The sequence below is a fragment of the Sparassis crispa genome (genome assembly GCF_003851025.1).
Source record: "Sparassis crispa DNA, contig_000001F, whole genome shotgun sequence".
Lineage (NCBI taxonomy): Eukaryota > Fungi > Basidiomycota > Agaricomycetes > Polyporales > Sparassidaceae > Sparassis > Sparassis crispa.
Window position 1 is genome coordinate 1862435 of NW_020939748.1, and position 17175 is coordinate 1879609.

Consider the following 17175-nt stretch of genomic DNA (forward strand, 5'->3'; position numbering starts at 1 on the left):
TGGTTCGCATGACTGCTAGTGTAACAGATGCAGATGCAGGGTGCAAAACCGGAACCACCAAAAGCTCACAGCAACGTATACATATGCGAGACAGTGCGACGTAAAAAGCTACAACAAGAAGCGAATGAGGACAAAATGATACATGCGGAGCTTCTACTGGACTGGCGCATCGATTTCCTTCGTGTATTGTTTCGGCGCAGGTAGGATAAGTTATGCCGGAACGAATGTGCTTCACGACAAGCTGGAAAGGAATGAGAGTTGAAATCAAATGGTTCTCTGTGATGCAGCAATGACTGCGTTAACAAGATAACTGTGCAACAGCAATGGTGAGACTAACCTTGACGACAGACCACTGGACAATTAATTGTTTCACCCTGTCGTTCAGGGCCTTCTGGCACACTTCACAGGAGAGATGCTCCGACAGCGGACACAACGCAGACTCTATTGAACTCGTAGACAAGTCTACATACAAGAATAAGTCCATGAGACTAAAATTCACAGGTCGATGAGTAAACCTGGACGCACCTGGCCTTGCATCCCACGCCAAATAGGCGGAGGCCAATGCCCACGCGCGAGTCAACTTTTTCTGTTCGACAAAATCGCAGGTGGTCGTCGGGGCATGCGGGTGGGGAGGGGAGAGAAGAAGACGTCTTAAAGCATCCATGCGACCAAGATGGAGGAAGAACAAGCGCTTGAGGTAGATGGAACCCATGCGCATAGCTAGTTCATCCGACAGTGTCGGAAGTGGGAAGGATAGTAGGTGCGATGAGATTGGTACAGCGAGTTCGTACAGGTCATACGCAGCCGCAAGTGCATATACCTCAATGGGAGCGACGGGCGCTTGCGAGAGGACGACGGAGTACAACGGGGTCGAGGGACCAATGTGTCTCTTGACGGAGATGCCATACTTGTGCAACGCGTCGACGGAAGCAATGAGTGTATCCACCGACGGTGAGTAGTGACTGCAGGGCATGTTGTAAATCGTGTGAAGCACGATATTGACCACATTCGCGGAATCCGGCAGCGGGATGATCGGGCCTATGTCCTGGTTTCCTTTCTGCGGATTGGCTGGTAGAAGAGAATTGAACCCATTCTCGGACGAGCCTAACACTTGATGGCTGTGCACATAGAAGAAGACAGCATCGCAGGAAAGGAAAATTATATCAGGGGGGAGGATATTGAGATTGGCACCGGGGTAGAAAGCAGTGGAGACCGAAACGATGGTGTTGCCCTCCAATTCATCTGTCCCTTCTTCTGGGGAACCTTGGTTCGAAACCTAATCGAACGGGAGGAACCGTGGATTACACATGAGCCGGATGAGTGGGAGGGAAGAAAGGGACTTACGGGTGGCGATGGGATCTGAGGAGGTGTGACAAAAGTGGACCGCTCTGAGACGGGTTTCTCGGGAAGGACGGTAGCGATGTCGAGGGGTTCAGAGACGAACTGAAGGACGGATTCCCAGTCTGAATTCTCCATCGGAAGTAGGTGAAGGTCGCTAACTCAATGGTTAAGGGACAGTGGACAGCGGATGCAATGAGGTGCTGTATGCTCGACTTAAGTGAGGGCGCTCGACGCCGATGTGCGCAACCGGAGAGCTATCGTGGATACCAGGACAGGACCAGGAGGTAGGCTCAATGAAGAGAGGCGTAGGAGAACCGTCTGCGAAATTCATTAATTATGCGTCAATGACTGCGGCGTCATGCATCACGGCGCAAAAGCAGAGGAACATCAAGGGATGCGTCAAGAATTGTCGAGAAGGACAGCATCCTGCGGTCCATACGCACCGACCAACTCTGCTGTGAGAAGAAAGAGTATCTCAAATCGCTACACTTCTCATCGAGTGGAGCCCCATATAGTAGCCAAGACATGGCGGTGTGGAGCAGACACAACCGATTCTGACGAGGCTCTCAGGACCTGGGCCACATACTCCATCTCAGGTCAGGCTACCAGGAGAACTCAACGTGCCTAGAAACAGGAACCGTCGGCTGCGAACATTCTCGCACCACTCAGAACGGACGAGGTCCAATGTCGCTCGGATAATTCAAACATTAACATACCGCAACAGTTAGACGTTCGTGCTGTATGGACGTTTTAGAGGATGGTTCAGAAAACGAAAGTCGCAGACATCGGTGCTTGTGGCCGACGGATTACCGGGGTGTGGGGGGGGCGGATTCGTGGAGGATGAAGAGCGTTGTAGTCTCCCGAGGGCAGATGGTAGACACTCTGCTTCAACCTCGTACCTCGGATATCCGTGTCTGACGTCTGCTTTCTATTACGGGCTCTTACTAGGAGGTCTTGATTGCCGACCCGGCACATCACGTGCTGGCACAACGCGTCTGTAAATCGCGCTGAACGCGTCGCGTTTCGAGCGCAAGAAGCACCCGTTGTCCTGTGCTGCATGTGTATACAATACTTTCCAATGGGTATATTAATTGAGATTGATTTTGGAGACTTTGCTGTCTTATCTGCTTTGCACTGGTCCAAGAGGGCATTACACGTTTGAATCTCGTAGGAATCCCTCTATTCTCTGTGCCCCGCGCCCAAGCAAAATTCACCATTCCATCACCCATCCATTGTAGCACCTCATCTCACCTGCGATGTGCCCAAACCAGGGTGGAGAGGATCTTCAGGAAGACTTTCGTGAATTTCGGCGGACTTACAGCGCCACCTGCATCACGTGGTATCACAAAGGTTTAAGATTCCGCATTAGAAAGAACTACCAAACTTTAGGCTCCGCCTAAATTGTCCGACCTCTCGACAAGGAGGCGCGTTAGAAAGCAGACTAGAGCGTTGCACCAACTGGACCGATCAGTTACTACTACGTATGCAATAATTACTGTTTATAATTATCCCACCATCACCGAACAAAACTCTATTTGGCAAGCGCTATATTGACAGGACACGATGCAGCAGACACGGCACTCTTTACCCTCACTCATGATCTGCTTCTTCACGCACCAACTTTCCGATTTGAGTCGAGCTTATACTCGAGGCTGAAATACCAATCGCCAACATTCACTCGGTATGCGAGTCTGAGCTCAACCCGACGTCTCCTTGTTCCTCGGATACAATACGTATAAGAACCGGCGGCAATATACAGACATCGAGCGATCTCTCGCCAGAATATCCCACGCTCACCAGCTATGACGGTCGTGAATATGAATCTGTGGGCGAGGTGTACCACCAGCTGCGGGCGGGTCTAGCGAAATCATCGAGATTTGTCCTCGGCCAGGATAGCTTCGTTGAGTTCATCCAGTGGAGCAAGCTCCTTCTTATCGACCAGGTCAAACTGTGTCACGTACATCAGTGCAGTCGTACGGAACCGGTGTGACTGTTTACCTCGTGCACAAACAGGAAGAAGTGCCTATAACTCGTGTTCAAGTGCGCTAGCCGGGCATCAGCTTGCGCAGCACATCTAGATAGTTCAATCGCTTACCCTCGATTCCGAGAGCGCAGATGTGGTCAAAATGGTTGCTGTAAAGGTGCGCATATACCCGGAAAAGTCTGCGGAAAATTGTCCGGATGGTGTCCCGGAAATTCTTCGGGAATGGTACACCTGACAGTAAGCACGATTGAACACGGTCGGTCAGTTTCCATGCACGAAAAACCCTACCAATCTTGTTGGGGAATATCTCTTCGTTGTCAAGTAATCCCTGTGCCCAATTCATCAGCGCATCTACGTATTCTGGCGCAGGAAGCTTGGTTGGTCGTTTATATTTCACTCCGTCTTCCCATAGGTACTCATAGCTGTAATCAGAAAACGCATCAGCGACACGTACTGCCGCAACTGCTTAGGATTGAAACTCACCGTGGTCCAGCGGACATGATAGGACACTGTGCAAATGCGTATATCTCGCTATGAGAGTCTAGTGAAAAACATTTAAGACCACTTGCCTCCTGTGGCGTACAGAACTCGGTGATGGTTCCGTAGAGCATATTGAGGTGATTGAAAAAATCAACAGCTAGAAGATGTTGGGTTCCCACCCAGAACAGCGGCGGTCAATTGCTATCCGTGAACTGGATCATGATACGCACCATGCACCGCAAGCCATTCGTTCAGATCTTCCCCGTCTGGTAGCTGAACCGCCAAGCGCAGGTTCCCCGATCCCTGGATGCGCCGTCAACCTCGAACAAGACATAGATCCTTCAAGGGGGAGGCGAGTACCAGAGTGGCTTCTGCATACTTGCGAAGCTGGTATTGTTTTGTGCCCTCCGGGACATCCTTGCGCGGCTTAAAGGTGCGTGTCTTGCCGCTGCGGGCTGATCAGCGGATGTTTCTGGATTATTTAATAGCAAGAAATGCGCACAGGCCAAAGAATGCAGACATTTTTGTGATACTGCAGGGGTATAGAGTAGAGGTTCTGGCGATAAAACACAAGCTAGAACCAAATGGCAACTGGATGGTCTAACGGAGTCTACGACTCGGACTCGGAGCGGCGATAGTACGAAGCGCGTCACTTCATGTCACGTGCCTGCCTGAGATCGTGATCTGGACTCGCGAATGCGATACTCTGTCGTTCGTTCATCGTTTCATGATTTCATCCGTTTATTCATATCTCCTAGGTTGCAAACCAGAAATTCAGAAGAGATTAAAACCTAGCAGTGCATGCATTCTACACATTAAGGTCACATAGGACTGAACAAAAGATGTCGCTCAAGGGAACATGATCGAGTCACGGTCGCGCAAAGCAGGAGATGTGTGTGACGTAATGCGTTGCGGCCTGCAGATACGAGGTGCAAAGTTAAACTTTGGTGAACTGTTAGCCACTGCGTCTCTCTCAGGTCTGAATCATAACAGGAGCGTTGCGGCAAGATTTCTATCGATATCTTCGACGACTCTTCGTGCACCGTAACACTGTAACAGTCATCAGAACTAGCCCGCGATGGGGCTGATGGGCTACAAATCCTGGCTCGTGCTCCAGCAACACCTGGCTGATCCGTCAGCGATGGCGCAACCTCAGAGACTTCGATCGATGTTGCGAGAAAGTTTTGGCACCTCTCTCTATCCTGCCTGACAAAGCACAGGAGGTATGAATAAAAAGGTGCCCCAAGTTGAGCTCAGCGCTCAGGAGTCGCTCCATTGTCAACTCCAATCACCAACATGCCCCGCATTCTGTTCGTGTACACTTCAACTGACAAAACCTTAACGGGCGCGCAGACGGTATCACCACTCGTGTTCAGCTGAGCTATGCAATCTAATATACTCATCTATAGGGATGGTATCTCCCCGAGGCGGCGCACCCCTATTACGGTATGTTCCTCACCAGCATACCGTAGTGGTCGTTCTAACGCTAATCTTACCATAGTGCTTGCACCTCACCACACCATTGACTTCGCCTCACCCAATGGCCCCAACCCTCCCGTTGATGAGAGCAGCGTGCAGGTGAATTGTTATATGAGATTGCAATTGTGCAGGAGATTCACTGATTCACACGCTGCCAGTCGTTCAAAGATGACGAGAGCGTCAAGTTCTTGAGTGGCGATGAGACTGTCCGGGAGAAGTTTGCCACTGCGAAGAAGCTTTCGCAGGTTAATGTGAACGAATATGATGCGGTGTTCTACGTCGGCGGGCACGGCCCCGTTCTCGATCTTGCAACTGACCCTGTGAATATCAAGCTGGCATCGGACGTACGTATGAAATCACTCGCGATGTCGTATTCCGAGGTGACGTATCGCTTCCGTGCACAGTTCTACCGCTCTGGCAAAGTTACTTCCGCTGTTTGCCATGGACCTGCGTGAGTGCCTCGTGCAGCGCTCTCTGCATTGCGCCTTGTCCTAATCTCATTGGAACATAGTGCCCTCGTTGGTGTGACTACAGCAGACGGCAAGTCCATTTTTGCCGGAAAGACTGCCACCGGCTTCTCCGACGTGGAGGAGGAGCAGATTGGTAAAGTTAAGGTCAGTCCTCTAGTTCCTTCGCATTTGATGCAAGATATTAACGGACATTCATTGTAGGATATTCCCTTCCTTCTCGAAGATCGTATCGTAGCTCTCGGTGGGAAGTATGAGAAAGCTGCACCTTGGGGCGTAAGTTCCAGAGATTCTGTCCACTGGTGAAATTGTGTCTGACCAGGTCGTTACAGGCCAAGGTCGTTGTTGACGGAAAGCTCATCACCGGGCAGAACCCTGCTTCAGCCAAGGGCGTTGGTGAAGCCATTCTAAAGGCCTTGGCTTAGGCGAGCCACCCGGTGTTTGTTGACTGCATCTCAAACAAAGCATGTATTATCTTTAAGAGCTCAGTTGTCTCTACATAGCTCGCTCATTTCCTGTGTTAAGCATGGTCATGTCCGCGTAACGATGTATGGCAAGTGGATAAACTTTACAACGGATTCAAAGACATCGTGTCACGGATGACACGCATACGAAGCGGCGAAGGCGGGAAGCAGCAGTTTGACGTGTACAGAGCACGTCGCAACCCCTCGTAACAACATCAGTCCACATGTATTGAACATATGCTGATAGAAGCTGAGCGAAAGCAACATTCGACGTACACAATACAAACTCAAATATACGCAACGGTCATGGCCCATCCCTTCTTCAACGTGAAGCCATCTAAGGCGTCTTTTGCTACGGCAGCGAAGTCCGGTGAATCGAATAGCACCTGGGCCACCTTGGCTTTCTGTCCAGCAGCGTTCGGTGTTGGTGCCTGAACCACCTGAGTGGTTTGGAAGCCTTGGTACCTGCTTCACGTGAAAAACTCGCCTTAATTCAGTGGGAGGAATACACGTACTGTTGGAACAGTACCGAAAGCACGTCATCGGTGACCTCTTGAGGCAGGTTCGTACATAGCAGTCGTGCGGATCGATGTTGGACACTTGCAGGCATGGGACCTAACAGCAGAGAAACTGCACTCAGGAATGATGTTCGGATAATTGTACGGATGAGGCGTACCGTCAAGGTTGGCCGCCGCACTCTCTTTCGCACCTTCCTCGTCTTCTTCAATCTCCATTTCCTCTCCATCCTCCTCGTCACTGTTCTTCTCCCTCTTCGCTTCTCGTCCGTCCTCATCCGTCCTGTCCTCTCTCCGCCGCTTCTCAGCCCCATTCGTCAACTTCCCTGCAGCGGCACTCGCGTTGGGAAGTTTGGAGGGAGGAACAAAGCTTGGATCCTCCCGCTGCATAGTGGCATACGACTTGGTCTTCGCATACTGGATATGCTGTAGCACGTGCCCATATTCACTGGTCGATATCAAAGACTTCCAAAGAGGGGTTCTTGAGATGGATGGCGCACCATCGGTTTATCATAAAAGACGATACCTTCGCAGGCTCGCATGGCTGCGGTGGCACCCGCCAGGTCTGCGAAAACGAGGAATGCTTGCCCTCGCATTTTCTGACCCTTCAGAGCGACAATGTCGATGACCCGGCCATAAGTCGTAAAGAGCGCAAGAAGTTGGATGCGTAGCTCTTCCTTGTTCACCTTGTCGTTCAAATTTTTGAGGTACAGCGTCGCATTGGGTTGTGTAGATGACATGGTTGAACGGAGCGCAGATGGCGGTGAGACTGGGACACCAGACCCTCTGGACACGCGCGAATATTCTCACGTCTATGATTTTCTACTCGCCAAAAATGGTAAGTATGTAATTCGATATAGGTACTTTACATAATTCTGCAAAACCAAAGCCATGGCCGAATGTTGCCGGCCGGCCGGGCCATTCGTGCATCGTTTGGCACTTCCGAGAGCTTTGAGAGCTCCGTATGTTGGCTTATATTAATTATTGTGAGCTTTTTGCACAGAAAACGGTGCTTTGCTTGCGAATTCTTGAGTGGTCGGTCATCCCCCTTCCCATTTACAGTAAGGCTTTATTTGCTTCGGCCAAATAACGCGATTTTTTTCCCGCGAGTTTCCCGCAATCATGCAAGGTTGCAGCACGTTTGGAACAAGTCGTGTCGGAACTGAGAGGTTTCCTCTTTCAACGTCTGCTGCAACAGCGGTGATCGTCTTAGGCTAGCCAGGTTGTGTGCTCCGTAAGTTGGTCGTCGTCCACTCCGTGCGGTTGTTACTGAAGGGTTCGCGTTACACGTAGTCAACATTTCTGTGCGAATATCCTCCAACCGTGACGACCGCGTTCTCTGGACGCTTCATGATATTTTGACGTGCCCCACGCGTACACGAGTGCAATGAATACCCTTCGGGCCCCAGAGTGGTTACCATCGTTTCTCATCCCCTTCTTTACGCTCTCGTATCCGACCGCTCCTCCGGCAGCGCCGGACTCTTTCCCCAATGCTTCCTACTATGGTGTCGGTATTCTGGACGGCTGCTTCATCATCACATGCATCGCCGCCATGGCCATGCTACGCGACTTGACGCGACTTTACATCTCAGAGCCGTTTGCGCGGTGGAAGCTGACGCGCGACCTCAACCGTAGCAAGAGGGAGAACATACACGTTGATGGAAATGGCAAACCGAACGGAAAAACAAACGGGGTGGCGAACGGTAATGGTGCAGCGCATAAGAATGGTTCCGCCGTCTCGAAAAAAGAAGCAAAGAAAATATACAGAAGTGTCGTACGATTCGCTGAACAGGGCTGGTCCGCCATATCCTACACTGCCCTGTTCTCTCTTGGCTTGGTAAGTTCATCTGGCTGTGGTGCAGTGCCTGTCCTCGCATTGTTAACGCCTGGTTGGAACAGTATGTTCATCGCAATGTCCCCACCAAGGTCTTGCACCCAAGGAATGTCTGGCTAAATTATCCTAATATACCCATTGCTGCTCCAACCAAGTTTTATTATCTCCTGGAGAGTGCATTCTACGTCCACCAAGTACTGATTCTCAATGCTGAGGCCCGCCGGAAAGATCACTGGCAGATGATGACGCATCATGTCATCACTGTACTCCTCATGATTGGGAGCTATGTCTACAACCTCACGAGAGTAGGGTGTCTCATTATGCTCCTGATGGATTGGTGTGACGTATTCCTTGCGGTGAGTGCATAGCCTGCGGTCTTAGCTGTCTATGTTGACGCGGGCGAATAGTTGGCGAAGATGTTCCGCTACCTGGCGCTATCTACACTTTGCGACGCGACGTTCACGTTCTTCCTGCTGTCGTGGCTTGTCACCCGACATGTGCTGTTCATCCTCGCTATCAAATGCGCATTCGACGCCCGTCCTTTTGTCCACAGTGTGCTAGAAAAACAGAACTCATCTCGGTTGATCTACGATACTTTCCTTGCTATGCTGTCCATGCTGCAGGTATGTATCTAATCAACTTCCTGTTGGCGATTATGATGAATTGCGTCTTCTAGGGAATCCAACTCATGTGGTTCTGGATGATCTGTCGAGTGGCGTGGCGAGTTGTCAGCGGTCAAGGCGCTGAGGATACGCGCAGTGACGACGAAGAGTGCGTGCTCCTTATTACTTGTATGCTGTGTGTTCATGACGTGCATGCAGAGATGGCGAAAACCACAAGACGGAACATAAGAAGGATTAGTAACTTTTCGCTGATCCGCACCGTGCTTCATCATCTTCTGTAGCCTGTGTATCTGCGTAAAATAGCAGCACTATTACGCCCCATTTTTGGTTTTCTTCGCTTGCCTGTAATGTCTAGATGTGATACAAGTATTACGACAATCGTGAGCACCCAACTGCGAGCTTTGCCGCCGGGCGGAGGCTGAGGTTTCCTTATCGGGAGTATCGAGTATAACTGGACGGTCACTTCACCCAGAATCACTCCTGCGGCCGTCACTCATATACTTATTCAACCTATCTCTTCCCGATACCTTACTTTCGTAGAGTCTCGCTACCATGATGGCCGGCTTCATGAGCTATTTCGGCGGGCGGCGAGATGCCAAACAGTCATCCAGAGACGCCATAGTCACACTGCGGCAGCAGCTGCAGATGATAGACAAGAAAGAGGAGTACCTGCAGAAGAAGATCGATGAGGAGCTGAAGAAGGCACGGGCGAATGCTGTGGCGAACAAGGCAGGTGAGGGTGCTCTGCGTTCGGATTACTTTCCCAGACTGAGAAGGCGGCTTTATCGCTGCAATTTCGCTCGCAGCTGCGACTGCTGCCCTAAGACGGAAGAAGGCGACAGAGCAGGAGCTTGAGCGATTGCAAGGTACACGGTTCCAGCTCGAGATGCAGGTGAATACGTTGGAGTCGGCGAGCTTCAATGCGGAGACGATGTCAGCCATGAAGAAGGCGGCGGGTGCGCTGAAGGATATTCACGGCAAACTGTAAGACTCCCCTTGATCCTCGGATAGTGACCGTTTAACATGTTGGAGCAGGTCAATCGACAAGGTGGATACGACGATGTCCGACATACAGGAGCAGACGCAGTTGGCGAACGAGGTTTCCGAAGCTATCTCCACAAGCACTTACACCGGAGTGGATATTGATGAGGTTCGTCTCGGTCTCTCCTGGGAGATCTCATTGACAACATGTTTTACAGGATGAGTTGAAGAACGAGTTGGCGGAATTGGAGCAGGATGAGCTGAACGAGCGACTCATGGGGGCGGACCATGTGCCACTACATCAGCCCAGCAGAGTGGAGGAAGGCACGTATATTCAAATGAAAATCTCTATTCATCTTCGTACTTACCATGATTTCGCAGGTCGGCAGCCAGTGGCCGTGGAGGACGACGAGGACGCGCAGCTCAGAGAGTTGCAAGCAGCTCTGGCGATGTGATCATACACCCGGACTGGTATCTCCTTGTATCCCATCTTCTCTCCCTTCGTCTGTGCATGCTGCTTGACTAATGTTCGCTATTACATTACATCTCTGGGCTTTTCTAGCTGTGCCACCGTTGTTTTATTATGTAGTGCTACCCGTCCGATCAACACACTGTACACTTCACACGCATGATATGTCTTATGGACCGCTGGATGCGTTCTACAGGGGCCGTGGCGGCGATGCTCAGTCATTCTTCAGGCGATATATCATGTATTTCAGCAGGACCAGAGTAAGCTAGCTGAGCTGGATGTGATCCTGACTTCGTCGTATACGGCATGCACGAGGAACAACGGCCGGCGGTCGAGGAATTAATACATTGCTGTGCATGAGAAACTCGAAGATGGCAATAGGTACTCAAGGAGGCACCTCTTTCCCTTCCCAATCCCAAACTTTCCCTCTATCTTCGGGACGCAGCCCCTTCACCACATCAACTAATCTCTGCGCAGCGAACTCGGGTTCAAACAGGTCCTCGGCTCGTACATTGCTCCAGAACTGGCGACTGAAATCTGTCTTCACCGTGCCTGGATGGACACCGACGCATAGCGCAGGAATCTTCCTCGCCTGTAAGTGCAGGTCGAAGGTGCGGACGACCTGGTTCAGTGCAGCTTTTGAGGAGCGATAGGAGTACCAGCCACCGAGACGGTTGTCGGAGATGGATCCGACGCGTGCAGAGACATGCACCCATTTCGAGAGCGTCGGTGCAGACTGTGCATGAGGGTGTGTCGTCTGGGTACCAGGAGAAGGGAGAAATCGCGAGAAATGCTTGATGAGCAGGAGGTGGGATATGACATTGATCTCGAAGGTCTGCTGGATATTTTCCAAGACGAGGTCCCCCGGTTGTCGCTCTGGGTGAAGGATCCCACCGCTGAAGAAGGCTGCGTGGATGAATGGGTTGCTGTCTTTGGGGAGGGCATCCGCGAGTGCGCGAGAGGCACAGACGATGCTGTCCTCGGACGTGAGATCCAGGGGGAGCACCTTCAGCCTAGTTTGGTCAACGCCTGCCAGAGAATCCATGATACGCATGTGGACGGCGTCGGGCGTATTGGTGCGATGAGTCGCGAAGACAGGCAGAGTGGTGGTTTGTAGTAGATGACGAGTGATCGCCAGAGAAAGACCTCTAGTAGAGGGGGCAACTAGAATGAAAGGGTACAGCCTCGGAGGCATACTGTTAGAGAAAGCGCTGGACCTACTGAGGTTCGACTCGAAGAGACAACGAGACCACGAGAGTTCTGTCACGGTCAGGTGACCAGTGCAATAGGACGCGCCGACGCTTCCCTATATTACCAGGACTCGGCAAGAATACTTAAGCCAGCTTACAATAGCGAACTCGCACCAATTGCAATGCGCCGCAGCTGCGTCAAATGTCAATTTATCCAGGCCCTTCCCCGATCCCTGGTGTTGGAAAGCATCTATACGGTAATTCACAATGGCCATATCTATGTCTCCACTCTCGCTGTCGCTGTGGCCAGAGCCCGCCATCAACATAGAATTTGCCTGTAGGATAAACGTGTGTGCCCCCAACCTAGCGTGGCAGTACACTTATATATCTTCCTTGTCTAGAGGCTGATCCATGATGCATGAGCCTTATACACCGATCACATCTCGAAGAGCAATATAGGCCTCTCCTTCAGGCTACGGAACTTCCCTCGACTCCCAGACGCCAGAATCGGTCCCAAATGGGATCCGCTTGCCAGTGCATCTTCCTTCCCGCCCTTCGCTTCGCTTCTGCTGTTGTGGCTGCCGCAGCAAGCTTCCCGTCGCCCCCTTCACCCCTTTGTGCACGTGGCACGCGATTTCCGTTCTGCAGCGCGCTCCGCTGCGAGCCCTCGTTTTCGACCATTCATATCCAATCGATCTATTTATTCAGAATGTTTTTGCAGTGATATGTCAGTTGACTGTTGCATCTTACCCCATCGTCATATCCTCAAACTTTACCTGCCATCTCAGCTTCCACCATGAATCAGCTGCTGTTGTTTCTCCCATGCCCCCTCCGTCTCTGAACCTTGCTGCCTTGTATATAAGGAGTGCTCGAGCTCTCGTTCTCTTAGCTCTCGTTCCCTGCCTTTGAATATTCAACTCGGAATCCGTGCATTCAACAACATGGCGCAAGGGCTGATCTCTGATCATCGAGTCAGTGTAATACTTGAAAGCTTTGAGTACTCACTGACCTTTTTACTCACCACCAGGTTGTCTATGGGACTCTACAATCAGAGCAACCGTCAGACCGCGTCCTAGAGGTCGAAGGAGGTAATGATGATATCAATGCTGGATTCGGAGGCAAGCGAGTAGCGTTATTAAGACACACTCCTGCGTCATTCAATTTCCCGATGGCTTGAACCGTGCATATTACAGATTTGTCTGGCTGGTCCCTGTGTATACGGCGGACCCCAGCAACGCAGCTTCCGCCTTTGATGTTGTCATTCAGTCCAGCGAGGACCCGAATAGGAATGACCTCGCGGCCGGGGCGGGTGGTGATTTTCGCTATCTTTTACCGATCACTACTGGAGCCCGACAGATCGCGAGTGTTGCCCTGCTGCGGAGCAAGGAAAGCGTTGACAGTATTCCTCCTGGGTATGACGGGAAGACTACGGATATCAACAAAGGTCGTGGCGGCGACTTTCTTTACCTTCTTTGGCAGTGGATCTAGTTTTCATCATCTTGCTAATGTTCTTGTACCTACTATGGCTTTCGACTTTCTGAACTCCGTTGCTGATGTATTCATGTGCCCTCGTGTACTAGTAGTCTCCGATCTAGGTTGTACCATCGTGTTCTGTTGTGTGAGGATTGTGCGCTTCTTGACTTCTAACTACATTCGTGCGTTCACAAAAACATCTATACGGCATTCCTTACAGTAAAATTTGACTGGGAGAGGAACGAGGCAGATCGGAGGATATCGAAAGGCCGATCAGTCCTGCATGGCAAAACGAGGAGAATACTATATATATATAAGATTCGTCAACTTTCAACTCGAAGACTGGGATTTTGTCACGGTCAGGTGACTGAGACGCGACGATCATTTCGCCCATTCGGTACCAAGATTTGTGGATTTAGTGCTATTCACTAGACATCTCCGATGAAATCTCCCTCATCTTCGTCCCATCCCAGAGTTTCTGGGGCGATTCCGAAGTGTCGCAGCATCGTGCCCAAGGTATGCTCCGCAGCTGCCTCATCCTCATCCTCTCCCCCAGCACCTTTCTCCCGGTCACCATCAATCATCTCCGAATCCGCGGTTGTCCCCGTCTTGTCTCCGTCCCACCCCCATCCAGCCTCAAACGCACAGGACCTCCCCTTCTTACCGGTATCATATCCCCAACTTCCGTTTAAGCCCCCCTTACCCTTTGGCGCACCATGGTACTCGTCCTCAAACCACGAGTTCTTCCCCTTCACTGCGGTCATGTTCTCAGTGGGGTCCACGTCTTTCACCGTATCCCACACGGCCCACGCGACCTCTCTGCCTACGTTCCTCCATTTCCTGACCAGTGCTTCCAAGTTGTCGTCCTCCTGCGCACTCCCGTTCTTGAATTTGATCGCCTGCTTCAGCGTCTGTACCTTCGCTTGGAGAACCTGAATGGTGGGTGTGGCTTTGACGCTCGAGAACGATACAGTAGAGGTAGATGGATATGTGGGTGCAGCTGTCGATGTAGAGAAGGGTGACCTGAACTGTTTCGCAGCATTTTCCGTGTAATCCCGGCTCTTCGTCGAAGACGCTGCAGCTGCAGCTTGGGACATCTGGGCACGTTCCAGTTGGGAAGAGGAGGTATCAACCGTGATTGTCTCTGCTCCAGGATCGCGTGAGGTCATCCCGCGTGCGCAAACGGCATGCAATCCCTGAAGAGTGGTAGCTTTGTCGACCAACGGAGAGCGGAATGGTGCCGCGAGCTTCTTGCGCTGCTTCTGCTGAGATGCAAATGTGAGCCGCTTCGGATTGGGAGGCCTCGGTGGAGACAGATGCACATCTGGTTTCTGGGTGGAGTGATGGGTTAAATTGACAATCGCAACGACAGATGACGCTTACCATGCGTTTTACGTCCACCTCTCTTTCCTCCAGAGCTGCATCCATGGCCATGTCATGGTCGTCTTGATATTCCATTGACGTCTCTTCGACTGCAGACCGGGCACGTTTGCCCAAGCAAGATTCATCCGCAATCTCGCCCGTGGAGTCTCCGTTCGGCTTCTCGTCCGACTCGGACCACGACGTTGGAGGAGGGGAGGATGGCGGTGTGTTGCCGACATCTCTCGAGGGAGATGATGAAAAAATATGGCACGGGCTGGACGACCGAAAGGGCGAAGAAGGCGGCAGTGGTGGAGAAGATTGTGGAGAACTGTGGAGAACCTCTTGAAGCGCTATGTCCTCCAATCTATGGTTCGGCTCGTACTGGCTGCGCTGAGATGACGGCAAATCCGAGTTTTCATCTACCTGCATTCGGATCTGTGAGTCACCACCGGAAGGACGACCTTCGTGTGCGGTGGGAAGAAAGGCAACAATTTCGATAGAGGAACGTGTAGAAGACGAATGAGAAGCAGCGGGACTTGACGCTGGTAATTCGAGCATATCAACATCTTCCTGGGAGAATCTATCATCAGACACAAAAATACGGCCAGCAAGAGCATCGCGGGAGTCTGTATACGCGCGGTCTTCCGAAGACGGCTGGTGCAGAGCAACAGAACGGGGGTCACCTTGAAGGTATATTCTAGAAGCTGCAAGCGGCTCCAAGACATGAGGCGGAGATACTGCCACAAGAGAAGAGTTCACCGGCGAGAGAGCAGGTGAATCCAGTGGTAACCCTGGTTCAACCATTTTCGTGCCACCAACAGGTATTTCTTCACGAGTGGCATGAGCGGGGTTCAGGGCCTCGGAAGCTCCTGTAATTAGAGCTGATGTAGGTTCCGAAGGGGTGAGGTCAGAATTCATTTCCACATCAGGAATTGACTGGAATGCATGATCTGTCGAAGCAGTAACGGTAGTGGAACGAGTAGAGTTAGCGGAGTCCACCAAGGTAGCATCAGGAACCGTAGCTTGGACCAATGGAGCATCTGAAATTGGCACAAGAGTGTTTTCGGACAGCAAATTGGAGGGAGAAGGAGCAGGGCAATCGAGATCTTCGTCAGACGACGGGGTTGGATTTTCACTGGGAAGAGCTGACGAGGGATCGATTGTGTGAGTCAACGATGATTCGGAGCTTGAGCGGCCAATGTGAGGTATGGAGACCACAGATAATGATTCAAGTTCGTCAGGTTGGTCAAAGCCACGAAGAATCGGAGCACATTGGAGATTGGCAGCAGCAGAGACATCTTGTTCTGAAGACTCAGAAGGTACTAGCGTACATTCTTTTGAATCGATGAGCACAGTAGCAGGGAAAGTGGCGGAGGAATCAGCGGGTGCAAATAAAACTGTAGCAAGAGTATTTTCAGGCAGAGGGGGGAGAGAAAGAGAGTTGCAATTGAGATCGTTGTCAGACGTGGTGGAAGTTTCGTTGCGCACAGGTGACGAGAAAAGAGTTGTCTGATTTGATGACAATTCGGAGTTTGCCTGTAATTCATCTGTGAAAGGTGGGAAGTACACGGATAGCGATCGACGTTCTTCAGATTGGTCAGAGCCAGCAGAATCCCCTCGTTCTGGAGATACAAAGGGGGCAGGCTTGGATTCGTTTGAGTCGACGAACACAGCTGGGGAACTAGCAGCGAAACCAGTAGTGGAATCAGCATGACCGACTAGGTCAAAATGGAGAGAACTGTCAGATATAGTTGACTCCACAGGTTGTGCAAATCGGTCAGCAGGTGCAACTACAGTATCAGCGGTATCGGGTGCGCCGGAAAACGTTTCAATGACAGTATCAGATGCAATGGTAGCAAAAACAGGCATAACGGAACATTGTTGAGAAGCTAGCAGAGCGTTCGATTCTTCGGCCACAAGTAGCATGGTTGAAGCGGGAGTAGCAAAATCAGCGGATGAGTTGTTTGACAAATTGGCTTGGACACTGAGCGGCAACGGTAGCAGAGCATGATCCGGCATCCGCGGCATGTTCTTGACGATGGACGAGTCAGATACCTACGGTTGGATAGCATATATGAGTCCGAAGGCGCCTGCATGGTTACTAGCATTGTGCTCACCGTCGCAACCTTAGGGTTCTCAGCATGCGCAAGGAATCTGTTCTTATCAGTCTGCATACGCAAAGTCAGATTCATGCGAGAATGGTCGTAATTGGGCCGGAAATGATGTTTATTTAGTAGGAATAGGTAAATGAGACTGCATATATGCAGCCGTTTGGGACAGTGGTGTACGAGGAGAATCACGTACATCGTCGTTGGAGTGTATGCCGTCGTATAACTTTGCCGCAGCAGTATGAACCTAAAGGGGATAGTTAGATTATAAGCATCGGTGACAGACGTCTATAAAAATAACCAAATGCTGGTCAGTGCAAGACAACCTGAAGATCTCCTGTGTCGGCATAGGATACATGCGTTAGTATTTCAAGTCAGTGCAATTGAACTATTCGATATCACCTT

At 51.1% G+C, this 17175-nt stretch overlaps 9 protein-coding genes across 9 annotated transcripts; 4 read left to right on the forward strand and 5 right to left on the reverse strand.

Moving 5' to 3' along the window:
- Positions 1-264: 264 nt before the first annotated feature.
- Positions 265-1476, reverse strand: SCP_0206200 (hypothetical protein; the record flags this gene model as incomplete). The annotated part of the gene is made up of 4 exons (XM_027754534.1): positions 265-276; positions 338-462; positions 526-1276; positions 1345-1476. 4 exons carry the CDS (start codon positions 1474-1476, stop codon positions 265-267), a joined length of 1020 nt encoding a protein of 339 aa, XP_027610335.1.
- A 1732-nt stretch (positions 1477-3208) lies between these two features.
- SCP_0206210 (Maintenance of ploidy protein) lies at positions 3209-4327 on the reverse strand (the record flags this gene model as incomplete). The annotated part of the gene is made up of 8 exons (XM_027754535.1): positions 3209-3289; positions 3340-3386; positions 3437-3556; positions 3614-3747; positions 3809-3962; positions 4036-4108; positions 4166-4253; positions 4308-4327. The coding sequence occupies 8 exons, from the start codon at positions 4325-4327 to the stop codon at positions 3209-3211; spliced, it is 717 nt and encodes a 238-aa protein (XP_027610336.1).
- Positions 4328-5101: 774 nt separating this feature from the next.
- Positions 5102-6176, forward strand: SCP_0206220 (Glutathione-independent glyoxalase HSP31; the record flags this gene model as incomplete). Its single annotated transcript, XM_027754536.1, has 8 exons — positions 5102-5161; positions 5215-5251; positions 5307-5383; positions 5443-5628; positions 5689-5735; positions 5796-5898; positions 5956-6027; positions 6084-6176. 8 exons carry the CDS (start codon positions 5102-5104, stop codon positions 6174-6176), a joined length of 675 nt encoding a protein of 224 aa, XP_027610337.1.
- A 326-nt stretch (positions 6177-6502) lies between these two features.
- On the reverse strand, positions 6503-7470 carry SCP_0206230 (U1 small nuclear ribonucleoprotein; the record flags this gene model as incomplete). The annotated part of the gene is made up of 4 exons (XM_027754537.1): positions 6503-6680; positions 6731-6830; positions 6892-7156; positions 7231-7470. 4 exons carry the CDS (start codon positions 7468-7470, stop codon positions 6503-6505), a joined length of 783 nt encoding a protein of 260 aa, XP_027610338.1.
- A 647-nt stretch (positions 7471-8117) lies between these two features.
- Positions 8118-9425, forward strand: SCP_0206240 (Sphingosine N-acyltransferase lag1; the record flags this gene model as incomplete). The annotated part of the gene is made up of 5 exons (XM_027754538.1): positions 8118-8567; positions 8630-8920; positions 8972-9187; positions 9241-9335; positions 9386-9425. 5 exons carry the CDS (start codon positions 8118-8120, stop codon positions 9423-9425), a joined length of 1092 nt encoding a protein of 363 aa, XP_027610339.1.
- Positions 9426-9739: 314 nt separating this feature from the next.
- On the forward strand, positions 9740-10623 carry SCP_0206250 (Vacuolar-sorting protein; the record flags this gene model as incomplete). The annotated part of the gene is made up of 4 exons (XM_027754539.1): positions 9740-9920; positions 9994-10171; positions 10223-10337; positions 10387-10623. 4 exons carry the CDS (start codon positions 9740-9742, stop codon positions 10621-10623), a joined length of 711 nt encoding a protein of 236 aa, XP_027610340.1.
- Positions 10624-11022: 399 nt separating this feature from the next.
- SCP_0206260 (predicted protein) lies at positions 11023-11832 on the reverse strand (the record flags this gene model as incomplete). The annotated part of the gene is made up of 1 exon (XM_027754540.1): positions 11023-11832. One exon carries the CDS (start codon positions 11830-11832, stop codon positions 11023-11025), a length of 810 nt encoding a protein of 269 aa, XP_027610341.1.
- Positions 11833-12768: 936 nt separating this feature from the next.
- Positions 12769-13315, forward strand: SCP_0206270 (predicted protein; the record flags this gene model as incomplete). The annotated part of the gene is made up of 3 exons (XM_027754541.1): positions 12769-12798; positions 12855-12958; positions 13021-13315. The coding sequence occupies 3 exons, from the start codon at positions 12769-12771 to the stop codon at positions 13313-13315; spliced, it is 429 nt and encodes a 142-aa protein (XP_027610342.1).
- Positions 13316-13728: 413 nt separating this feature from the next.
- Positions 13729-17128, reverse strand: SCP_0206280 (hypothetical protein; the record flags this gene model as incomplete). Its single annotated transcript, XM_027754542.1, has 5 exons — positions 13729-14631; positions 14684-16717; positions 16780-16830; positions 16967-17017; positions 17072-17128. 5 exons carry the CDS (start codon positions 17126-17128, stop codon positions 13729-13731), a joined length of 3096 nt encoding a protein of 1031 aa, XP_027610343.1.
- Between the last annotated feature and the right edge of the window lie 47 nt (positions 17129-17175).